Source organism: Mesoplodon mirus, assembly GCF_964341445.2.
Source record: "Mesoplodon mirus genome assembly, chromosome: 10".
NCBI lineage: Eukaryota > Metazoa > Chordata > Mammalia > Artiodactyla > Ziphiidae > Mesoplodon > Mesoplodon mirus.
In genome coordinates this window covers 57,328,925-57,349,597 of record NC_138986.1, presented here as the reverse complement: position 1 = coordinate 57,349,597, position 20,673 = coordinate 57,328,925, and the positions used below count along the sequence as shown (strand labels likewise).

Here is a 20,673-nt window from a genome sequence, read left to right as displayed (position 1 = left end):
AAATAAATAAATTTATTTTTAAAATGTACACTACACATACTGCACTAACTGTTTATAGTAATCAAATGTAGGTACTTATACTGCCAGTCAGTTAAAATGCATTAACTGGGTATCTAAGATGAAACCAGGATCATGTCATCCCTTCCAAATTAGTATATGTATCATAAGCTTAAGTTTTAAATATTCTAACAGCAAACATCAATTTTGGCATGTATTTAGGAAAAATCATATAGATACCAAAGACATACATTATATAATTTTCACAGTTTAAGTTTCCTCTGGCTCTAGATAGCATGTGCCTTAGGTTCAAAATTTCAGAATCAGAGATGATCACAACTCAGTACAGGCAGTCCCAGCTCTATATGCTGGAATCCACCACTCTGATGCTTCCCATAAACCACGTTCCACACCACAGACTACTTGACAGCCATGGAAGGTATTCTATTCACTAAGATGGAAAGATCTTGTTAACTGAAAAAAGCAAGATGCATACCCATATTATAATATGCTACTTTTCTCAAAGATGGTGGGGGTGGGCAGTAGGGAATAAGAATCTTCTGTTTATATATATTTCACAGTTAACACTAAAATATGTTTACATTTGCTTGTAGACATTCTGGGAGAATACATAAAATCTAATACTGTGATTCTTAATAGACTGAAATAAGGATCTGGGCAGACAGGGGACAAGGATAAATTATGAGACTTTTCACTATTTAAAGATTTCTAGTTTTTAAAATGTGATAATACCTATGCAAAAAGAAAAAGATAAAAAACACACACAAGATATACAACTGACTTCCTTAAAAAAAAAGGAAAAACTAAAGATGTGTCTGATTAAGTGGAGATGCCTAAATGAGCTCTCAAGTATTGCAAAAATATTTCATATTAAAAAGTTCTTATTATTCTTAGAGTTTTACCCTCCAGAGACAAAAAGGTAATTTAAAAAACCTTCAGAAGAGTATTTCAATTTAAGTCATATGTCCCTCCACTCACTGTCCTCCTCAACATTCTCTTTTTTGGTCTTAATAGGCTGAGTTCCTCAAAGGTTTCTCTCAATTAAAAGTTTAGGAATAGAAGAAACAGAAGGTTCTCTTCCTACATCCAATACCTGTAGCATTAGAGCTGGGACCTCACTTAGGACTCTATGGTTTCAACAAAAGTACAGACCTGTTATTAACTGCAAAGCCTAAACCACACCTGGCCATTATCTAAAATGCACCCTCCCATTCGTTCATCGTACACTGAACTCTGCCTACCAAGTGCCAAGCTGTGAGGACTTACTCTCTGTCCTCAAGAGTTAAAGGCGAAGCAAGTGAATCTGGACCACCAGGAGTCTGTTACTTGGGCCCCAACTATACCTCTGCTACCATACACCTCCACACCCTAACCTTTAAAGGAACGGAACCAGGGAAGACCTGGCACGCTACCTCACTGACGGCCAACCCCAAACTGATGATCTGTGACCAGATCAGTAGACTAATACATTATAAAAACAAAACCTAAAATGTTAAGTTATCTTTAATGTTCTTAATTGTAGATAAACACATAAGATAATATATTCCTTATTATTTAAGTTGGCAAGTAAGTTGTTCACTAATCCATTTAATGATAATAGTACCAGTTAGCTACCATTTCTAACTGAGCACATACTACACAGTAGGCTTTGCTTTAGATGCTTTAAGGGGATTATTTCTCTCAACATGGAAAGAAAACCCATGAAGTAGGTCTTTTTTATTACCTTTATTTTACAGATGGGGAAACTTGGCATGGAGAGATTAGAGAGTTTGCCCTAGGATAAATGGCCAATAAGTAGTCGAGCAAGACTGGAACAAAAGTTCAAATTTTAAAGTCCAAGTTAAAAACTTGTAAAGCTTACTTATTTCATTACTTTACACTTTTATTCCTTATGCTGATATTTTAACAAAGTAACTTAATTTTATAAAAATAAATATAAAAATATAAAGTCAATGAAAATACTGACCATACTAATAATCAAATAAATGTAAAATAGAGTCAGAGTGTTTTTTAATCTGGGTGTTTAAGATTTTTAAAAAACTGATTACTCTTGCTAATGTTTACATCTTCATATGCATCATACACATTGCTTTTAAATGATCAACATTAATAAATTTGTATATCATTTAACCTAAAAATTCCACTTCCAAAAATGTATCCAAGTTAAACTAACTGAACAAGAATGCCAGATAAATAAGCAAAAAGATGTCTGCTAAAGTATCATTTATAATAAAAAAAACTAATACAAGTTGAATGTCCATAAATAGACTGAGATCAGTAATTCATGATGCATTCTTTATGAATTATAGTAGTTAAATAGGATGAGGAAGATATATATGCTTATAACATGCCACAGAACAGTAACATAATTAAATATAATCTGTTAATACAAAAAATTATGGAAAGATATACATCAAACTGTTCCATTGGATCTGGGATTATAAAGGAAGTTTTATCTCCTGTTTTATAAATTTAGATATTACATTTTAGATATTACTTTTTTATAGAACAGATTTTATAATCAGCTTCACAAAAACGTTTTACTCTTTACATAAAAAAATATTTACCTTAAGAAAAAACAAAAGGGGAAGACCTACTGTATGCTGTCTTAATGTATTAAAAATAATAATAATTTCTTTCTTGACAGATATAAATACCTAATGTTTTTATGTCAATATAAAGTAACTGATTCACCCTGTTTTTCATTATGTCATATAAAGAGTTCTACATCTTTACCAAACCCCGAATTTCCAATTTGTACTCCCACTTGAAAACTGAAATATTACTGAATTCTGTTAATTAAGAAATTAAAAAAAGAAAAAAAGAGATAAGAAAGACAGTGTATGGCCACTATTAGTTCCTCTTTACTGAAGAGTTGTGTGTTTTAATGTTTCATGATATTAATTCATTTTGAACCAGACAATCTGGGTAGAGGAAATTAAGTCTTAGCAACAAAAGACCTCAGGAGAGTAATCTACTGTTAAGTCTTTGAAGGAAATGAGATTGTAAGATTTTGTGAAAAACAGGTAAGTTAGTTACTGTCTAAAATGAAACTGAGCCAATTTTCATTACATACAAAAAAGCAGTAAGAAATCACAATGCATAATTCATAATCCTTTCATATTATTTAAAGGAATGCATTTACATCATTTAGAAGAGTAACCAAAAATACTCAATATGCCCTTAAGTGTCAATTCCTAAAAATTCTCTCATCCTGAAAATAGTCCATTTCACAACAACCAAATGGGACTTCTAAATATATTGTACTCCCTGATGGCAAAATGATAAATAAGTAGGTATTACTGGCCTTGAAGAGAAAAAAAACAAGGAGAGAAAAACGAATAATAGCAACACTGCTAGATTTAATTGAGGACTTAAGGCATAATGGGTGTTAGAAAGGAGCACTAACCTCTTCTTGGAAGGGTAAGGTACGCTCCTCATTCCCAGGTTTGAGCTAAGGCTTACCTGCTGAGAAAACTGAAGAAAAAAATCTCAAGAGGGAATTTTAAAAGACAAACAAGATTCTGGCTGCACAGTAACAAAGTCCACTGATGAACCATCAAGATTGCACATGTGGGTTTCTACCAGCACACTCTTAACAAGTCAGCAGGTCAGATGTCCTTCTGAAACACCTTCACCAACGTGCTATGCCGAGAGTCACATTCCCAAATGCACAAGAAGACAGTAAAAGACATGACTGAACCTCATTTATGAGTTTGATTTGGCTAGGTTTGGTTTGCTTGTGTTTAGACAGAACCATCAGAATAAGCGAGGGCTGGATTCACAAAACCAGTATTACAATTACATATACAAACTTCAGATGCTTAAAGCACAAGTGAAATTAGAGATAAAGAATCTGGCATTTTCTACTAAGTTAATAAATTATTTTCATAAGGGAGATAAACTTATCCTGATATGTATATATTATAAATATCCTTCCAGGATATCACTTTAAGTGTTAGATCTTAAAAATGTAAGACACTATTATTTAATTGGTATTATAGTCTTTTTGACCCAAACTGTGGGACCTGCCTTCTAATAAACAGCCGCACTTCTAACCACGGCAATAAAATAGAAGCAAAAGAGTCTCTGTCAAATTCTGTTAAGTCCCACAAAGAAAATGTCATTTTCAGTTTCTTGGCTGATATTTATAGCAATAACCGGTTTCAGCTCTGACCTTAACTTGTAAATTATTTTCACTAGCTTGCTTGAAATCTTTAAAGAGGGTGAAGTATCTGGGCACTTATGCGGTCAAGCTCACAAAATGTTACAGTTGTTAAATTATAGGTAATTTCTTAATTTAAAATGTTTTTACAGTACAAATGACTTTAAACTTTCTAAAACTAATTAAATAAAGCAACGATGTCATTTTAAATATATATCTCCTTAAACAAGAAAATTTCATATTAACAGAATCCTCATCAAATTGTTTTGAAGGATAAGAGACTATTTTCAAACTCTTAAAATGGGAAATAGGTTGATGGAAAATAAACAGTTTCTAAAAAAAAGAGACTATTTTCACTAACTAATCTAAGAGATTAGATTTTAAGCCAAGAATCCATTTAATGTAAGATAATAATAATATAGCAAAAATGTGTTATATAAGTGAAAGTATTAATGACTTATTTAGAATAGTCAGTTCAATATACAAATGTACACACATGTGTGTATTCAAATATTCCAATGCTTAATAACATACTTGGTACTGACTTCCTGAAGAACAAAAATTTATAAATGCCTATTTAAATTGGTACCTTTCAAACTTTCCAATATTTTAAAAACACAATTTAATGTCATTAACTCATTTCCATAAAAGAGGTGATCTCAGAATTTTCTTTACTGGGGAAACAAGCAGTAAACTGGACTTATAAATGGCTTCCTTAAATTGAAATTTACTGCTCATTCCCCTCATGAGATCTGAAGCTCACATAGAAGGGTTCCAGGGACTTCCCTGATGGTCCAGTGGCTAAGGCTCCAGGCTCCTAATGCAGGGGGCCCGGGTTCGATCCCTGGTCAGGGAACTAGATCCCACATGCCACAACTAAAGATCACGCATGCCTCAACTAAAAGATCCCTCATGCGGCAATGAAGATCCCACGTGCCGCAACTAAGACCCGGCACGGCCAAATAAATAAATGAGTATTTAAAAAAAAAAAAAGAGTTAAATATACACTGAACCCACCACTCAAAAGAGTGGAGGAAGGACCTAGTCAAAGACTGCAAGGGAGGAGCTCGGCTGAGGGTGTGCTGAGGTGGCTGATGCTTTGAGAACAGCTTCTTCCTACTTGGGGTAGGGAGTATTGGTGCTTTGAAAAATGACAGATTTTTCAGGACTCAACCCTTGAGATCTTCATTTATTTGCTAACGTGGGGAACAGTAATCTGGACGTTTCTTAGTCTCCCAGGTGATTATCAAGTACAAACAGGATTGAGAACTGTTAGCTTAACCTTCCCTACTCACTCCCAACACAATGATTAAGGTTTTCTTAGTCATCTGATTTTTTCATAATTTAACACAACCTACTCTGGAAAGAACAAAGTACATTTTACTCAGAAAAACTTCTGTTTAAACATGTATCAAATTAGAAGGGAGAAGTTAGGTAAGGGGACCCCCTGTAAGATAAATGCTTTACTTGAACTTCTTGTGTAATATGTAAAGATTTAAAGGATAAACAAAGCATCTAAAGAAAGAAATTGTGAAAGATGTGGAATAAAACATGATATTATGCAGACTGCTTAAGAATCCATTAAGATTTCTTTATATATTGATTTCCTCTGACACATTTAAAATTACCCCAAATTACATAATTATTATTTTCATACAACTCTGAAATGTATCAAGAACATAAGAGCTTGCTGAGAATACAAAAAGCAAGGTGACCTACCTATGTTTATTTAGTCACTCTTTGATATTTGCACCATTGGATCAAATTTAAACTTGTCCTCTCCAAAACCTCTTGTTTTCAGTGTTTATACAAGGTGATTAAATTAAATAATGTGATATAAGAAATGCACAGTATTAACTAAAGAAATGCAAGTTCCTTTGCTTTATCTTTATTCATTTAAGGCTGTCTTCTACATTACCTTCAGTATTCATCTTTGAGGAATTTTAAAGTTATTTATACCAAAATAATTCCACCTATCAATGTCTCTTAACAGAAAGATTCAAAGTACGCCCTGAACTTTTTCAGGATTGCAATATCATACTGCAATTTGGGTGGCTAATCTCCCAAAATATATCACAGATAGCGCTACACATATTCTGTGTGCTGACTCATGTACTCTTTTCAGAATAGTCTGATGAGGAAACAAACTTAGACGTGCTATGTAACTTGATCCATACCACAAAATGTGCGAATGGTGAAGCTCAGAATTCAACATCAGTTCTACTTGCCTAACAGGATAGTAAGTTCCTCAAAGGCACGATCATAATTCTAAATCTTTTGGTACCCACCATAGCACAGTGCCTTGCATCAATCAAGAGTTCAAGAAATGACTGCTGATGTACATATTTTCAGAGACAAATAATGAAAACCTGTGAGTAGCAATACAATCATACCCAATATTTCTGTTTATTTATGATAGGCCTGTGTAACCACAATACATAGATATGTTGGAAGATATGGACTAAGTCCATTTCTAAAGCAACTTGAAATTCCCACATTATAAGCTAAATTCATCTACTTTTCAGACTTCTAAATTCATCTGAGTTCTAAAATTATCGTTCTGGTGTAGCTCAATATGCCATTATGCTTTTAATGCTCTCTCTTCTAATTTCCCTCCCCATAAAATCAATAAAGTATAGGTTGTAAAGAAAGTTATTTTGTTTGATTACTCCTAGCTAGAGGCAGATGCTAGGTATAACTCTCCTTAGTTTAGCAGGTATTCTTCAAGCAGCTGGTGCCCGTTTCCTAGTTAGCTGTTTGCAAGTGTTCCCAGTAGACTTTATGGTACTGCAATCCTGAAAAAATTCAGGGCATACAGGCAGAATTAATTTTTTTTTAGAAAAGAAAATATAAATAGCACTTCCCTTCAAATGAGACCTAGCTATTTCATATATTTGAACTATAGTGAACTTTCATAGCAAGTAAACATTACTTTTTAATCATATAATTTAAATACTTGCTGAGAGTCAAAAATATATAAAAATCTCATTTATAGGAAAGCTTATCTAATGGAACAAATTTTTACATATTGAAAATTTATTGATCCCTAAAACAGAAGACAATATCTTATCAAAAGTATACTTTCACACAAAGCAGACTGAGTGCATCAAAATCCAATCCCAATTACTTTTGAGAGTAAGCTGAGAAATTTTAAAGATTTTCCTTACAGTTTCCATAGTAATACTTTAAATAATATTTGAATACATAACATAATGGCCCTCCTGACAATGACCAAGTTTTTATAACAAAAATACCATTTTAAAGTTTCTATATACAAAGTAATATGGACAAGACACAATCTCCAATATTCTATATAAGGTCTACACAAAGTTTTCAACACAAAATCAGGAACTGTTCCTTCCTCTATACACCCCACATCAGCTGTGTTATGAAAAACATTGTTCAGTTCATTGTCATTCTTCAGAAAAAGCCCAATCCCCCAGATCACAGCAGTCGAGAAACAACTCAAGTCTCAAGTTCTCCAAAAAATCTTCATTAACAGCTATAACCTGCACTGATCCCTCTGCCTTCCATTTAAGATTACATTAAATCCAAACTACTGATTTCGTACTTAGTACATTGCACAGTATACTATTGGTAAATACTCAACAGAGATGCCATCTTATGCCCCCAACTATGCTGCAAACTCACTGAAGACAGGGGAAACATCTTGCTGATTTTTTAAAAATACTATCTACCGATGTTTGCCATGTTTTAGGTGCATGAAAAATGTAAGTCCTTTTTCCTTCTTCTTTGTCTGCTGATGTTAAGCAGACAACAGAATGAGAAAATGAGTAAGAAGTTAAAAAGAAAGCTTTATCTAGAAACATGATGGTAAAACTAGAAAATTCCAAGGGCAAAGGGAAGATCTGAAAAGCAACCAGAGAGAAATCTTACCTTAAAACAAATCACAGCTAGGTTGATCGCAGACTTTGCAAAAGCAAAAATGAAAAGCAGATGATATAGTAATATCTTTAATATGCTAAGAGAAAATAACTGCGAACTTAGAATTCTATTACCAGCTAAAATATCTGTTGCAAATAATGGTAAAATAAAGGTATTTTAGATTAACAAAAATTAAAAGAAACTTAATCTGCCACCACCAGATTCCCACTAAAGAAAATTTAGGCAATGAAAAGTCACAGAACATGAAAGCACTAGATAAAATTTAAAAACAATGAGCAAAATATATAGGAAATCCAAATAACTATTGACTATAAAATAATAATAACAATAATAGTATCTGGTGTAAAAATTAAAACAAGATAGAACTAAAGTACATGACAACAACATCAAAGAAGTTAGGAAGGAAGTGATTGAAGTTTAAAAGTTTTAACAAACTTACTCTGTAATAGTTTTAGATCTGCTTGATGCTTAGAAGAGACCAAAAAAAAAAAAAAGAAGAAGAAGGAGGAGGAGGAGGAGGATGAGAAGAAGAAGGAGGAGGAAGAGAAGAAGAAGAGAAAAGAACCAAGTTTCCAGATATCCAACCATGGACGGCATAAAGTTCTGGCGGACAGCTCTGTTCTTTAGGGGCGTCTCAATCTTGGCATTATTGACATTTTGGTAACTCTTTGTTGTGAGAGGCTGTCATATGCACTGTATAATGTTTAGCAGCATCCTGGCTTCTATTTACTAGATGCCAGTAGCATCCTCCTAGATGTGACAAATAAGTGTCTCCAGACATTGCCAAGCTTCTCCTGAGGAGGATGTGAGAGGTGGCAAAATGCCGAATGAGAACCGCTACCGTAGGTAAAGAATGGAAAAGGTGGGGTGGGGTCAACTCCTTTTTCCTTTCTCATTTTACTTAAAACCTTACTTGAAAGTACAGACCTTACTTTTCATAATTTAATCATGAGAAGAAGATTTTTTCCCTCCTTTGATAACAACTTACCTTGGAACGCATTAGCCATTAGCCTCCTTCAGAGAGAGGTGGGAAAACATACCTTTTGTCTTGCTATAGTTGTCCCTCAGTGTCTGAGGGGGTTGTTCCAGGACTCCAGCAGATAAAAAAAATATGCAGATGCTCGAGTCCCTTATATAAAATGGTGTAGTATTTACATATAACCTGCACACAGCTCCTGTATATTTTCAGTAATCTCTAGATTACTGTAAAACCTAATGCAAGGTAAATGCTATATAAATAGTTGGTGGCAAATTCAAGGTTTACTTTCTGGAATTTTTTTCTGACTATTTTCCATCCACAGTTGGTTGAATCCACGAATTCAGAAACCCCACGTATGAAGGGCTGACTGTAATTCTCAATTTCCAGATTTATCTGCTGCTTTTGGTTCAGAAAGAAAAATAAAATCCACAGATAAACACTGAAGATTCTGTTAAAACATAGCTTCACGTTCTATTCCATCAGCTTTATGTCCTACTTTATTCCCTTAGAGCTGAGTTTCTCCTTTTTGGGAAGATACTTTTATTATAAAAAAATAATCAGAGAGAATTGATAGCTACAGAGATCTACAGAGAGTCTCCCTCAAGTCTTTAGGTGAGTACTAAACAGCACACATATATGAGAAAACTACCCAAGGTACAGGGAAAGAACCATCTGAATCCATTAGAGGAAGCAAATTCAAACCTGACCACACAGTGTCTGGAATAGTTCTTGTTCTCACCAGCCACAGCAGCAAACCTCCTAATTAACTGAGAATTAGGTAGAGTACTCAGAAGACTTTGTCTCAGCTGTGGGGCAAAATTAGCCCTGGACTAAAATGCTGTTCTGGTCCACCTAAGAAATTTTAAAAGCAAGACCAGAAATAATCAAACTGATCCAAAGTAACTTAACTATGTCCCAGGGAAAAAAACTCAAGAATATTTATAAGAAAAATATCCAGTACTCAACAAGGTAAAATCACAGTCTCTGGGATTCAGTCAAAAAGGATCAAACAAACTAAAAAGCAGAAAAAAAAAATTATCATAAGAAATAAGAAAAACTGATTAAAACCAATCCAGAAATAACATAAATGACAGACTGTTCAAGGAACTAGAGCAAGATTCAGCAAATTATGGCCTGTGGACCAAATCTGCCTGAGGCCTGTTTTCATTTGTTTTGTTTTGTTTTGTAGGGCCTATAACCTAAGAAAAGTTATCATATTTTGAAAGGGTACCTTAATAAAAAAGCAATAATAAATATGGAACAGAGACCCTATATGGTCCACAAAGCCTAAAATAATTACTGTCTGTTCCTTTACAGAAAAAGTCTGATGACCCCTTAAGCTCTAGAAATGATTGTGTTAAGTAGAGACATAAAAGATATTAAAAGAACTCAAATCAAACTTTTAGAGATAAAACTACAATGACTGAGATGAAAAACACACTGGATGGGATTAACAGCACTTTAGACACTGCAGAAGGAAAGAATACTGAATTTGAAGACAAGGCAGTAAAAACTACCCAAAATAAAACATAAAGAAAGAAAAATACAAAAACAAAATAAAATTAAAGTTAATAGAACATCATTAAGCTGTGTGACATCTTCAGGAACCCTAATATACCTATGATAAGTGTTCCTGAAAGGAGGGAAGGGGGCAGACAATTACTGAAAAAATAATGGCTGAAAATTTCCCACATTTGATGAAAACTTCTATAAACCCACAGATCCAAGATGCTTAACCAATGCCAAGCACAAAAAACAAAAACAAAAAAAACCTGAAGAAAACCACACCATGGTAGTGACAGGCAGAGAGTTTTTTCAGCTGCCAGGAGAAGTCAGATATTTGAAGCACACAAGAGATGCGAGCTAGCCTTTGCTGACTTTGAAGACGGAGTGAGCCACATGCCAAAGAATGTAGGCAGCCTTTAGGAGCTAAGAATAACAGACAGCAAGGAAATGGGGACCTCAGTTCTACAACTGCAAGGAAATAGATTTGGCCAACAACCCGAATGAATCTGAAAGGGAATCCTTCCCCAGCACTTCCAGGTGAGAACTCAGTCTAGCCAATTCCATGATTTGGGCCTTGTGAAATCCTGAACAGAGAACCCAGTCAAGCCCACCCAAATTGGACCTCTAGAACTCTGAGATAATAAATGGATATTTTAAGTCTCTAGTATTCTGGTCATTTCTTATACAATAACAGAAAACTAATACAAAGTCACATCATAATCAAACTGCCTAAAACCAGTGATACAAAGAAAATCTTAAAAATCAACCTGAAAAAAAAAAGACATATTACATAGAGACGAAGATTAAGAATGAAGGCATGCTTAGCAGACACAATGTAAACAACAAGACAATGCAGCTACATCTGTAAGTACTAGAAAAAAAATTGTCAACCTAGAATTCCATAACAAATGAAATATCTTTCAAGAACAAAGACAAAAAAAAAAGTTTTTTTTCAGACAAAACTGAAGAAATTTATCACCAGCAGACCTGCACTACAAGAAATCAATACCAGGTGGAAATCTGAATCTACCTACACAAAGGCATAAAGGTGCCAGATAGGTGCACAAGTATAAAAACTTTTCCTGGTTATTATTTAGATATCTTAAATGATACCTTTAAAAGACTGTTAAGGCAAAAAGAATAACAATGTATGGTGGAGTTTACAATAAATGTAGAAGGAGTCTACATCTACATGTTGTGTTTCTTCATTTATTTGTTTTGGTGGTAATAAGTGGTGAAAAATCTGACAAACAAATATGGCAGCAAATTTATCAGAATACTCATGGCTTTAATTGCCAGGTGAGGCTATGCACACATCAAGGGAAATTCAAATTTGTTAAAATGATTAGAAATTTAATTTTTGCCACACTGTTTCCTTCATCATGAAATTTATGAAATCTTCTTTGCTAAGATCCCTATCAGTGTGAAAAACATTGCAAACTCACTTTTCAGTTTTAAACTTTATATTTTGTTATTATTTCTTGATACCACCTCTTAAAAAGGCAGCGAGTGATTCAAGGTCATGTTCTGATGAAACTGATAATATGCTTGACAGTATAATAAGCGGGCTGTGGGATGCTTCAGGGAAAGACTTTTTAGTTGGGCCTATGTCCAGACTTTAGTGACATTTTATCTTGTTCAAATTGATCTCATAAAAAAGACTCACATTCTGAAGTGGTTTTCTGGATGCTTCTTTTAGCTTTCTTGCCTTTGTAAACTGATTGAATCAAACTGTGTCATTAAACTCTTTAGCTTTAGGATGCACTCAGGCTCAGAGAACAAAGTAAAACCAAAGGAAAAGTAACATTTTTTATACTTCTTCTATTTCCCTTTATCCAAACTTTAAGTCTTGAGATAACCACAAACGTTAGTAATTATAATGACTGGTTTCTTTAGTTTCTATCAATTAGCTGAAAACTACCCTATGTCTTCATAGAATGACTTATGTATTTGGAATGACAGAATAGCTGAGGAGCATAAATGAAAACAGAAGTAATTTATTTAATAAATATAATTTCCAAAGAAACAATAAGTCTTTTCATTTTATCCATATTATGATTGATCTCACAGTGTCAGTTTACATTTATCTTTTTTTTTTTTTTTTTTTGTGGTACACGGGACTCTCACTGTTGTGGCCTCTCCCGTTGCGGAGCACGGGCTCCGGACGCGCAGGCTCAGTGGCCATGACTCACGGGCCCAGCCGCCCCGCGGCATGTGGGATCTTCCTGGACCGGGGCATGAACCCGTGTCCCCTGCATCGGCAAGCGGACTCTCAACCACTGAGCCACCAGGGAAGCCCTACATTTATCATTTTAAGCAAACATTTTACCTAAAATGTCTTAAGTACTCAACACACTTAAAAGTGTTTTACATATATTAACTCATTTAATCATCACAATAAAACTATGAGGTAGGTACTATCATCCCAATTTTACAAGTGAGACACTGGGTCTCAGAGAGTAACTTGCCCCAAGTCTCGCAGCTAGAATGTGGGGAGCCAAGATTCAAGCTGTCAGCTTGGATTCACAGGCCCTGCTCTTCACCAACACGCTGCCTCCCAGACTTAACATGCACAAACCGTTTCCTTTTCCCCTATTCCTCATCTTAATAAATGATACTGGCACTCGCCCATGTTACCCTGGATGTCATTCCAGTTTCTTCTCTCTGCTTCATCTCCTGTCACTTAAACCAGTCATCAGACGTTACACGTACTAACAGCTGAACTATTCTCCACTGTCCCACTTTCTATATAGGCTCCACTTTCTTCATTCAGGCACATAGCATTTCTCCCTTGAACTACTGCAGCAGCTCTACTCTCAGTGATCAGCTTTTAATTGCAACCAGAGTAATTCTGGAAGTGAAAATACTTGATCATTTACTTTTATTTTTAAGAAGTAGCATTTCCCACAATATTGAGTCTAAACCTACTATGGTTTTCAAAGCCCTTCATGTGCACTATTAAGTCTCTTTTTAAACTAATTTGCTGCCACTCTCCACATGTAGCTTACATGCTAATAATACTGAAGTACTTGTTTACAAAAGGTCACAAACTGTTTCACGGAGCATCCTTCATCTACACCCCCCACCCTCTTTGTCTATCTGGAAAAATCCTGTGCCCTCATTCACCTTCATAATGGCTTCTTCTGTGAACTTAGTCTGCTTTCTCTGTGCCGCCATAGAAATTTGTACAACATACCCTACTGTATTAGTTATTTCCATGGAAACGGTGTGGGGCAGATACACTACACAGAGTAACTTAAGATCAGGGATAATACCCTATTCATCATTTCCCCCAGAACCTAGCCTGTAAGCATGGAATTCAATAACCTGGGGTCACAGAAAATCTCAAATTCTCTACATTCAGACTTCATAGGACTCAACTTTCTTAACTTCTCAAATGAAACATTCTATGCATCTTTTATATTACCTTTCCAAACTAAACAGTATATTTGGATCAGTATTTCAATTCTGCTGAATAACACTCTATTGGCTATTTAAAAAATATAACTCCCAACTGTGGAAATAGATAGCAGTCAACTTACTTAACACCAATAAAAAGCAAACCTCACTCTTTCACCAAAATATCAGACATAGTTCTGTCTGCTTAGCATCTTTCTCCTTCTCCTTTTTAAGGTAATAACAGCACTCATCTTTCTTTGGTAAAGTCCTCCTTGACTCTTGATGGCATCCCAGGGGTTTTCTGTGGGGAAAACCCTCTTGCTTTTAGAATTAGGGGAGGGGGGAGCAGATATGCTCGAAGTTGCCGTCCTATGTTCTTCCCTGATTATATGGAGAAAGCATATCTGGGAGTTGGGATGAAAAGAACCAGAGAAAATAAAAGGAGGGGGACAAGGGGTAAAAGAGAGGGAGGAGGAGATAAGGGGGAAAGGAAAGAGAAGAGAAGGAAATAAAGAGATGGAGAAAGAGAAAGATGAAAGCAGAGGAAAAGATCTGATGACATCATGTGAACCTATATATCCATCTGGACACATAGGCAGCTTTACTCCTGCACATTCTGGTTAGAAAAGCCAACATTCTGCCTTCATTGCTAAAACTTGATTTCAGTTTCATTTCTCTAACTTCTGACTGAGTGAGTCCTAATACAGAAACCCATCAATTTTTTTTTTTAGATTATTCCCTCTCCAAGAAAGTATAAAACCCATTTAACAGCATTAACAGAAATTTTGCACATCATTTTAGAATTTTAAAATTCTCCTTACCTTTTTAATCAAATTATAGAAGTAATTTAAGAAGAGAGGACAAATTTATCTGATACGACATTCAGTCAGTGAGAGGACATAAAATTGTTTTATCTATACTTCCATAGGACTGTCAGGAATGGCATGCAATTATGATCTTAGTGAAAAGAGAAAGATACCATATTCAAGAGCACTTTTCCTGATACAGAAAGATCTTATGATTTTAAAGATTTTATGCCTTGCATAAAAAAGATCCAAACCAACAGAAGCATCTAACTAAACTCACATTCTGTTAACATCTATATTTTTCTCCTGAGCTCTATATTAATATCCATGGTTAACGACAGCTGGTGGGATCATTATCGACATTGCTAACACGGCAAAGAGTTTACTTATGTACTTATAATGACACATTGCATTATTATTATTCCCCAATTATTGCCCCTTATGAATGTGCAAATTTAAACCACAATGAGAACTCTCTACGTGCTATCAGAATGGTTAAAATAAAATAAAAATATAAATAATATATAAAATTATGAATTAAAATGGTTAAAATAAAAATTAAAAATAGTGATATCACCAAATGCTGGCGAATACGTAGAGAAACTAGATCACACTGGATTGCTGATGAGCATATAAAATGCTACTCTAGAAAAAAACTGTGGTAGTTTCTTAGAGAACTAAACATGCAACTACAATATGACCGAGTAATTGCACTCTTGGGCATTTATCTCAGAGAAATGAAAACTTATGTTCACACAAAAACCTGTACAACAATGTCTAGAGCAGCTTTAACCATGTTATAGATGCAATTATGTTACCCCCCCAAGTTTCATAAATTAAAGCCCTAACTCCCAAAGTGACCATATTTGGAGACAGGACCTTCAGGGAAATAATTAAGGTTATATGAGGTCATCTGAATGGGGCCCTAATCCGATAGGGCTGGTGTCCTTATAAGAAGTGGGAAAGACACCAGAGATCTCTCTGTGTACACACACAGAGAAGAGGCCACGGGGACACAGAGAGAAAACACCTGGCTGCAATCCAGGAAAAGAGTCCTCACCAGAAAACGTATCTGTTGGCACCCTGATCTGGGACTTCTAGCCTCCAGGACTGCGAAACAATAAATGCCTGTTGTTTAAGCCAACTAGGCTGTGGTTACGGCAGCCCAAACAGACTCATAAAATTCATAACAGCCAAACACTAAATAATACAGATGTCCTTCAACAGGTGAACACCTAAACTGTGGTCATACCCACATCATGTGTGGCAGGGAGAATAATGATCCCCAATGATGTTCACATCCTAATCCATGGAACCTACAAGTGTATTAGGTTATATGGCAAAGAGACATTAAGGCTGCAGATGGAATTAACCCATTCAGAAATCTCTTTTACTCCTATAATCTAAATTAAAATGAACAAAATATTTGAAATAAGTACAAAAAAAACTAAGAAGCCTGGCTCATTCATTACATAGACAATGAATGTCAATGATGCTTTTATATGAAAAAATATTAATATTTAATATATAAAATTAAATAAATCTTCATGATGATAATCCTTATAATGATTGGTAAGGTTTAACAAGATTATATATATAATTATTTAATCCTATAGGCTCTCAGCCCTGGCTGCATTTCAGAATCAACTACAGAGCTCTAAAAATCATATTTAAAATATAGATATGTGGGCCCCTCCCAAGAGATTATGATGTAACAGGGACCGAGGCATTTGGATTTTGAAAAAGTTCGACAGATAATTCTGATGCACAGGATGAAACCCATTAATATAAGATTTAATTATAATTTTAGTCTATTATAAAAACTTATTGCAGGAAACAACTTAAAATTGTAATAATAACAAATTGGTTTAAAACTAATAAAGACATAAAATGGAATACTGTATAGTGATTTAAAATGAAGCTGTAGAAATATGTCTACTGACATACAAAGCTGTATATAAGTATATATACAAACACAGAACAAAATGTGTGATATAATTCTATTTTTGTAAAAACAAAACAAACATGCACACACATGTATAAAATGGAGTCAGTTTTGGTTGGCTATAGATATTCTTTTTGCTGCTCCTTTTGCTTGCCTATATTATTTGGTATTTCTGAATGACTTCATATGACATATATATATGAAAATAAAGCAACTTCATTTTGGTGATGAAAAGGTTAACCTTAAATAATGTACATACTTTAAACTAAATGAAGAAATATTTTACTTTGAGATAAAGCAAATATGGCAAAATTTTAACAAATGGTGAATCAAGACAAAAGGGTATAAGAATAGTACTATTCATGCATCTTTTCCATAGGACTGAAAGTATTCAAAATTTAAAAGCTGAGGGAAAGCTAATTAAATAGTTTGGAATTTGGTCCTGGCCCCAAATAATATTCTATTTTATTATAGGTTGAACATTTGACCTATCAATACATGAATCCTTTAAAAAAGTTTATTTAAAAAAAAAAAATTAAAAAAAAAGTTTATTTAAGTCAGCTTACATAGGTTAAACCAAATATTAGCTAAAATAACCAAAATAAACATATAATTATAGAAATACATACATAAAATATACATAAATATGTTCAATGTGTAAAGAAATATATGTATATATGTGTTTTTTTTTAATTTAAACTCCCCTACTTCATTAGTAACCAACTGCATGTATCTCTTTACTGTACTAACCAACTAACTTTTAAAAATAACTTTTCCAATACGAATGCATTCAAAAACATACCAAGCATCAAAAATATCAACTTTATAAAATGATAATCTTACCTCATCTAAGTCTTGGATATAAACTGGTTTTTCCTCAAACCCAACTGGCATTGGTTCACTATAAGGAATCTTTACTTCTTCATATATCTTGTTGTTCTCTCTTTGGATTCCTTCTGGTAAAATCATCTATAAACATCAAAAATTAAAATCCAATAATAATACAAAACAGAACAATTACTTTGGTAAAGATTTTTTAAGTAAAGAGAGGAAAAAAAAACACTATTGGTTTTATGACATAGCACTGGTAAATAAATTTAGCTAATTTAAAGGAAAACAAGAAAAAACAAAACAAAAACAAACAAAAAACCACACACACAAACCTTTCATGAATCAGATATCTCATATAACACACGAACCATATTATGTTGACAAATTTTAAGTGTACATTAATTAGATGGTATTCCTGAAGACAAATGTAGTCATGTAGCCAGGGAAAATGTGCAATACACAGTGTAAAGTTTAGGCAAAAAGTGATGCAACTGCTAAAACTCAAAAACACAAGCTGCATAAATAATGAAAGGTTGGAGAACAAATATGTTTTGAATACCTACCATGCACTAAGAATTTTACATAAACTGCACTATCTCATTTTCCTCAATATTTAAAAATACAACTTAGCATAGAAGAGTCAACTAGTACTAGAATCACAAAAGAAACGGGGAAAATCAATGTGTCATTTCCTCAGAACAGACATGTTATCCGAAAGTGGTCATATACCAATGCATACCTTTGCACCAGCAATGAATGCAGATGTTCTCATGGCTTCAGCCTGGGAATCATAAACATGTGGATAATGTATTTTTTCAACATCCATGTCTCTCTGCCTGCTCAGAATTGGAACGTTTCTAGCGTTCATAAGTGCTTGCTCTCTGTAAATACAAAAAAAATAGGCTAAATCTGTAATTTTTATCTTGCAAAGGAAAGCATATACTAAAACAAAGTCATTATAATAACTATTTCATGCAGCCTTTCACTATAAAAGAGAAGAAATTAAACTACACAAAGGAAGTTATTAGCAATCCTGAAATTTTCTGTGCAACCATATAAGCATCAACACATCTTCAGGTACTATTTTTAGATAACATCATCTGATAAGTTTGACTTAATGTTTTTTTATTTATAATTTTCTTTGTCACAATACAAAGATATTTAACATAGTGTAAATTCCTTTTTTTAAATGGGTTTCAATATTTAAACACCATGTATAATAATGCCCTTATTTCATTTTTCTCCTTTCTACTTCTTGGTAACAATATGGGAAAATGTATTCATTAAGGTAGGAAAGAAAAAAGTCTCAAAATAAATTTGTGTACGCTTCATAAAGTTTAACCTAGTGGTGTGTGCACAGCACCAAAATCTCTCACCTACGTTGATGCAACCAAGAATATTCTAATTAAGCAGATCACTAATTTTTTATCCCAGAAAATTAGGTTTTCATACAACAAAATTCTATTCTTGTAAGAAAACGTGACTAGAAATAAGAATCATCTAAGTTGTTAAAACTAAACTAAATAATGATAATGATACATTAAAGTAGCAATTACAACACAAGCATTTTTCAGCTTCTGGCTTTTATTACCTGTGTATCCGCAATTCCTTAGGATCAAAGCACAGGAGTCCTTCTGCAATTTCTCCATCTTCTCCAGCCTTTTTCTCTCGTCTGGCAATTCTTTTTTCTTCCCGGCGATACTGTTTCATTAACTGCTTCTCTTGTTCAGACTGAATAGTGACTTGACAACCGTAATTAGGTTTAGCATTTTCTCCTAAAATTTTTTTGCAATTGTCTGCAAAGCAAATTTAAGATCATATTGTACAAGTTTAACCTTTAGGAAAACCATTGTTTTCCTTCTCACCAAAACATAAGATAGCACAATGCTCTAAGAATTCATTTTTTTTTAAAACTGACACATTCAATTATATGTTTTAAGGAGAGTTTTTCTAAATCACAATTTCTAAATGGTATACTGGTTTTGGAAAAGTCAGCAGATATTTTCTTCTTACAGACTAAATAATTTAATGTTATAAATTCTTGGATATAACATCAGGAACCTAAAACTTCTATTTCACAATTTTGAAATAATCTGTTTATATAATTTCAATAAATATAATAATTACCAATACTAATTAGCATTTACTGTTAACATAATAATAAAATAAAGATATTTTTTACATATAAGATACTTTTCCCTATGTAATAGACCTTACTCTGTTAAATTGTCTATATGTCACTACTAATTTATACATGAAATAAAATAAAACTAAAATACAGCTCAGGATATATTTAGAAGATGACTAAAGCAAATAAAGAAACAGTATGATCCACCTTTTCATGGAAATGCAGGTTTTTTAACCATTTTTTAAATTGAAGTATAGTTAATTTATACTGTGTTCATTTCAGATGTACAGCAAAGTGATCAGCTACATATATATATTCTTTTTCAAATTCTTTTCCATTTTAGGTTATTACAAGATATTGAATATAGTTCCTTGTGCTATACAGTAGGTCCTTGTTGTTTATCTATCTTATATATAGTAGTGTGTATATGTTAATCCCAAACTCCTAATTTATCTCCCTTCCCCATCCCCTTTGGTAAACATAAGTTTGCTTCTATGTGAGCCTACTTCTGTTTTGCAAATAAGTTCATTTGTATCTCTTTTTTAGATTTCACATATAAGTGATATGATATTTGTCTTTCTCTGTCTGACTTACTTCACTTAATATAATAATCTCTAGGTCCATCCATGTTGAGGCAAATGGGATTATATCATTCTTTTCTACAGTGGAGTAATATTCCATTGCATACATATACCACATCTTCTTTATCCATTCATCTGTCAATGGACACTTCGGTTGCTTCCATGTCTTGGCTATTGTAAATAGTGCTGCTATGAACACTGGGTGCATGTGTCCCTTCAAATTAGAGTTTTCTCCAGATATATGCCCAGGAGTGGGATTGCAGGATCATATGGTGAATCTATTTTCAGTTTGGTTTTTCTTTTTTTTTTTTTTTTGGTCACGCCACATAGCTTGTGGGATCTTAGTTCCCTGACCAGGGATCAAACACAGGCCCCTGCAGTGGAAGCGCAGAGTCCTAACCAGCGGACC

At 33.8% G+C, this 20,673-nt stretch overlaps 1 protein-coding gene across 1 annotated transcript in view; it reads right to left on the bottom strand.

Moving 5' to 3' along the window:
* ASCC3 (activating signal cointegrator 1 complex subunit 3) overlaps positions 1-20,673 on the bottom strand; it is a 333,322-nt gene that overhangs the window by 241,215 nt on the left and 71,434 nt on the right. The window contains exons 6-8 of the mRNA XM_082633455.1: positions 19,147-19,351; positions 18,295-18,436; positions 17,568-17,693 (exon numbers count right to left, since the gene is read on the bottom strand). Of these exons, the coding sequence (XP_082489581.1) occupies positions 17,568-17,693; positions 18,295-18,436; positions 19,147-19,351 (473 nt within the window). The remainder of the gene's footprint in view (positions 1-17,567; positions 17,694-18,294; positions 18,437-19,146; positions 19,352-20,673) is intronic.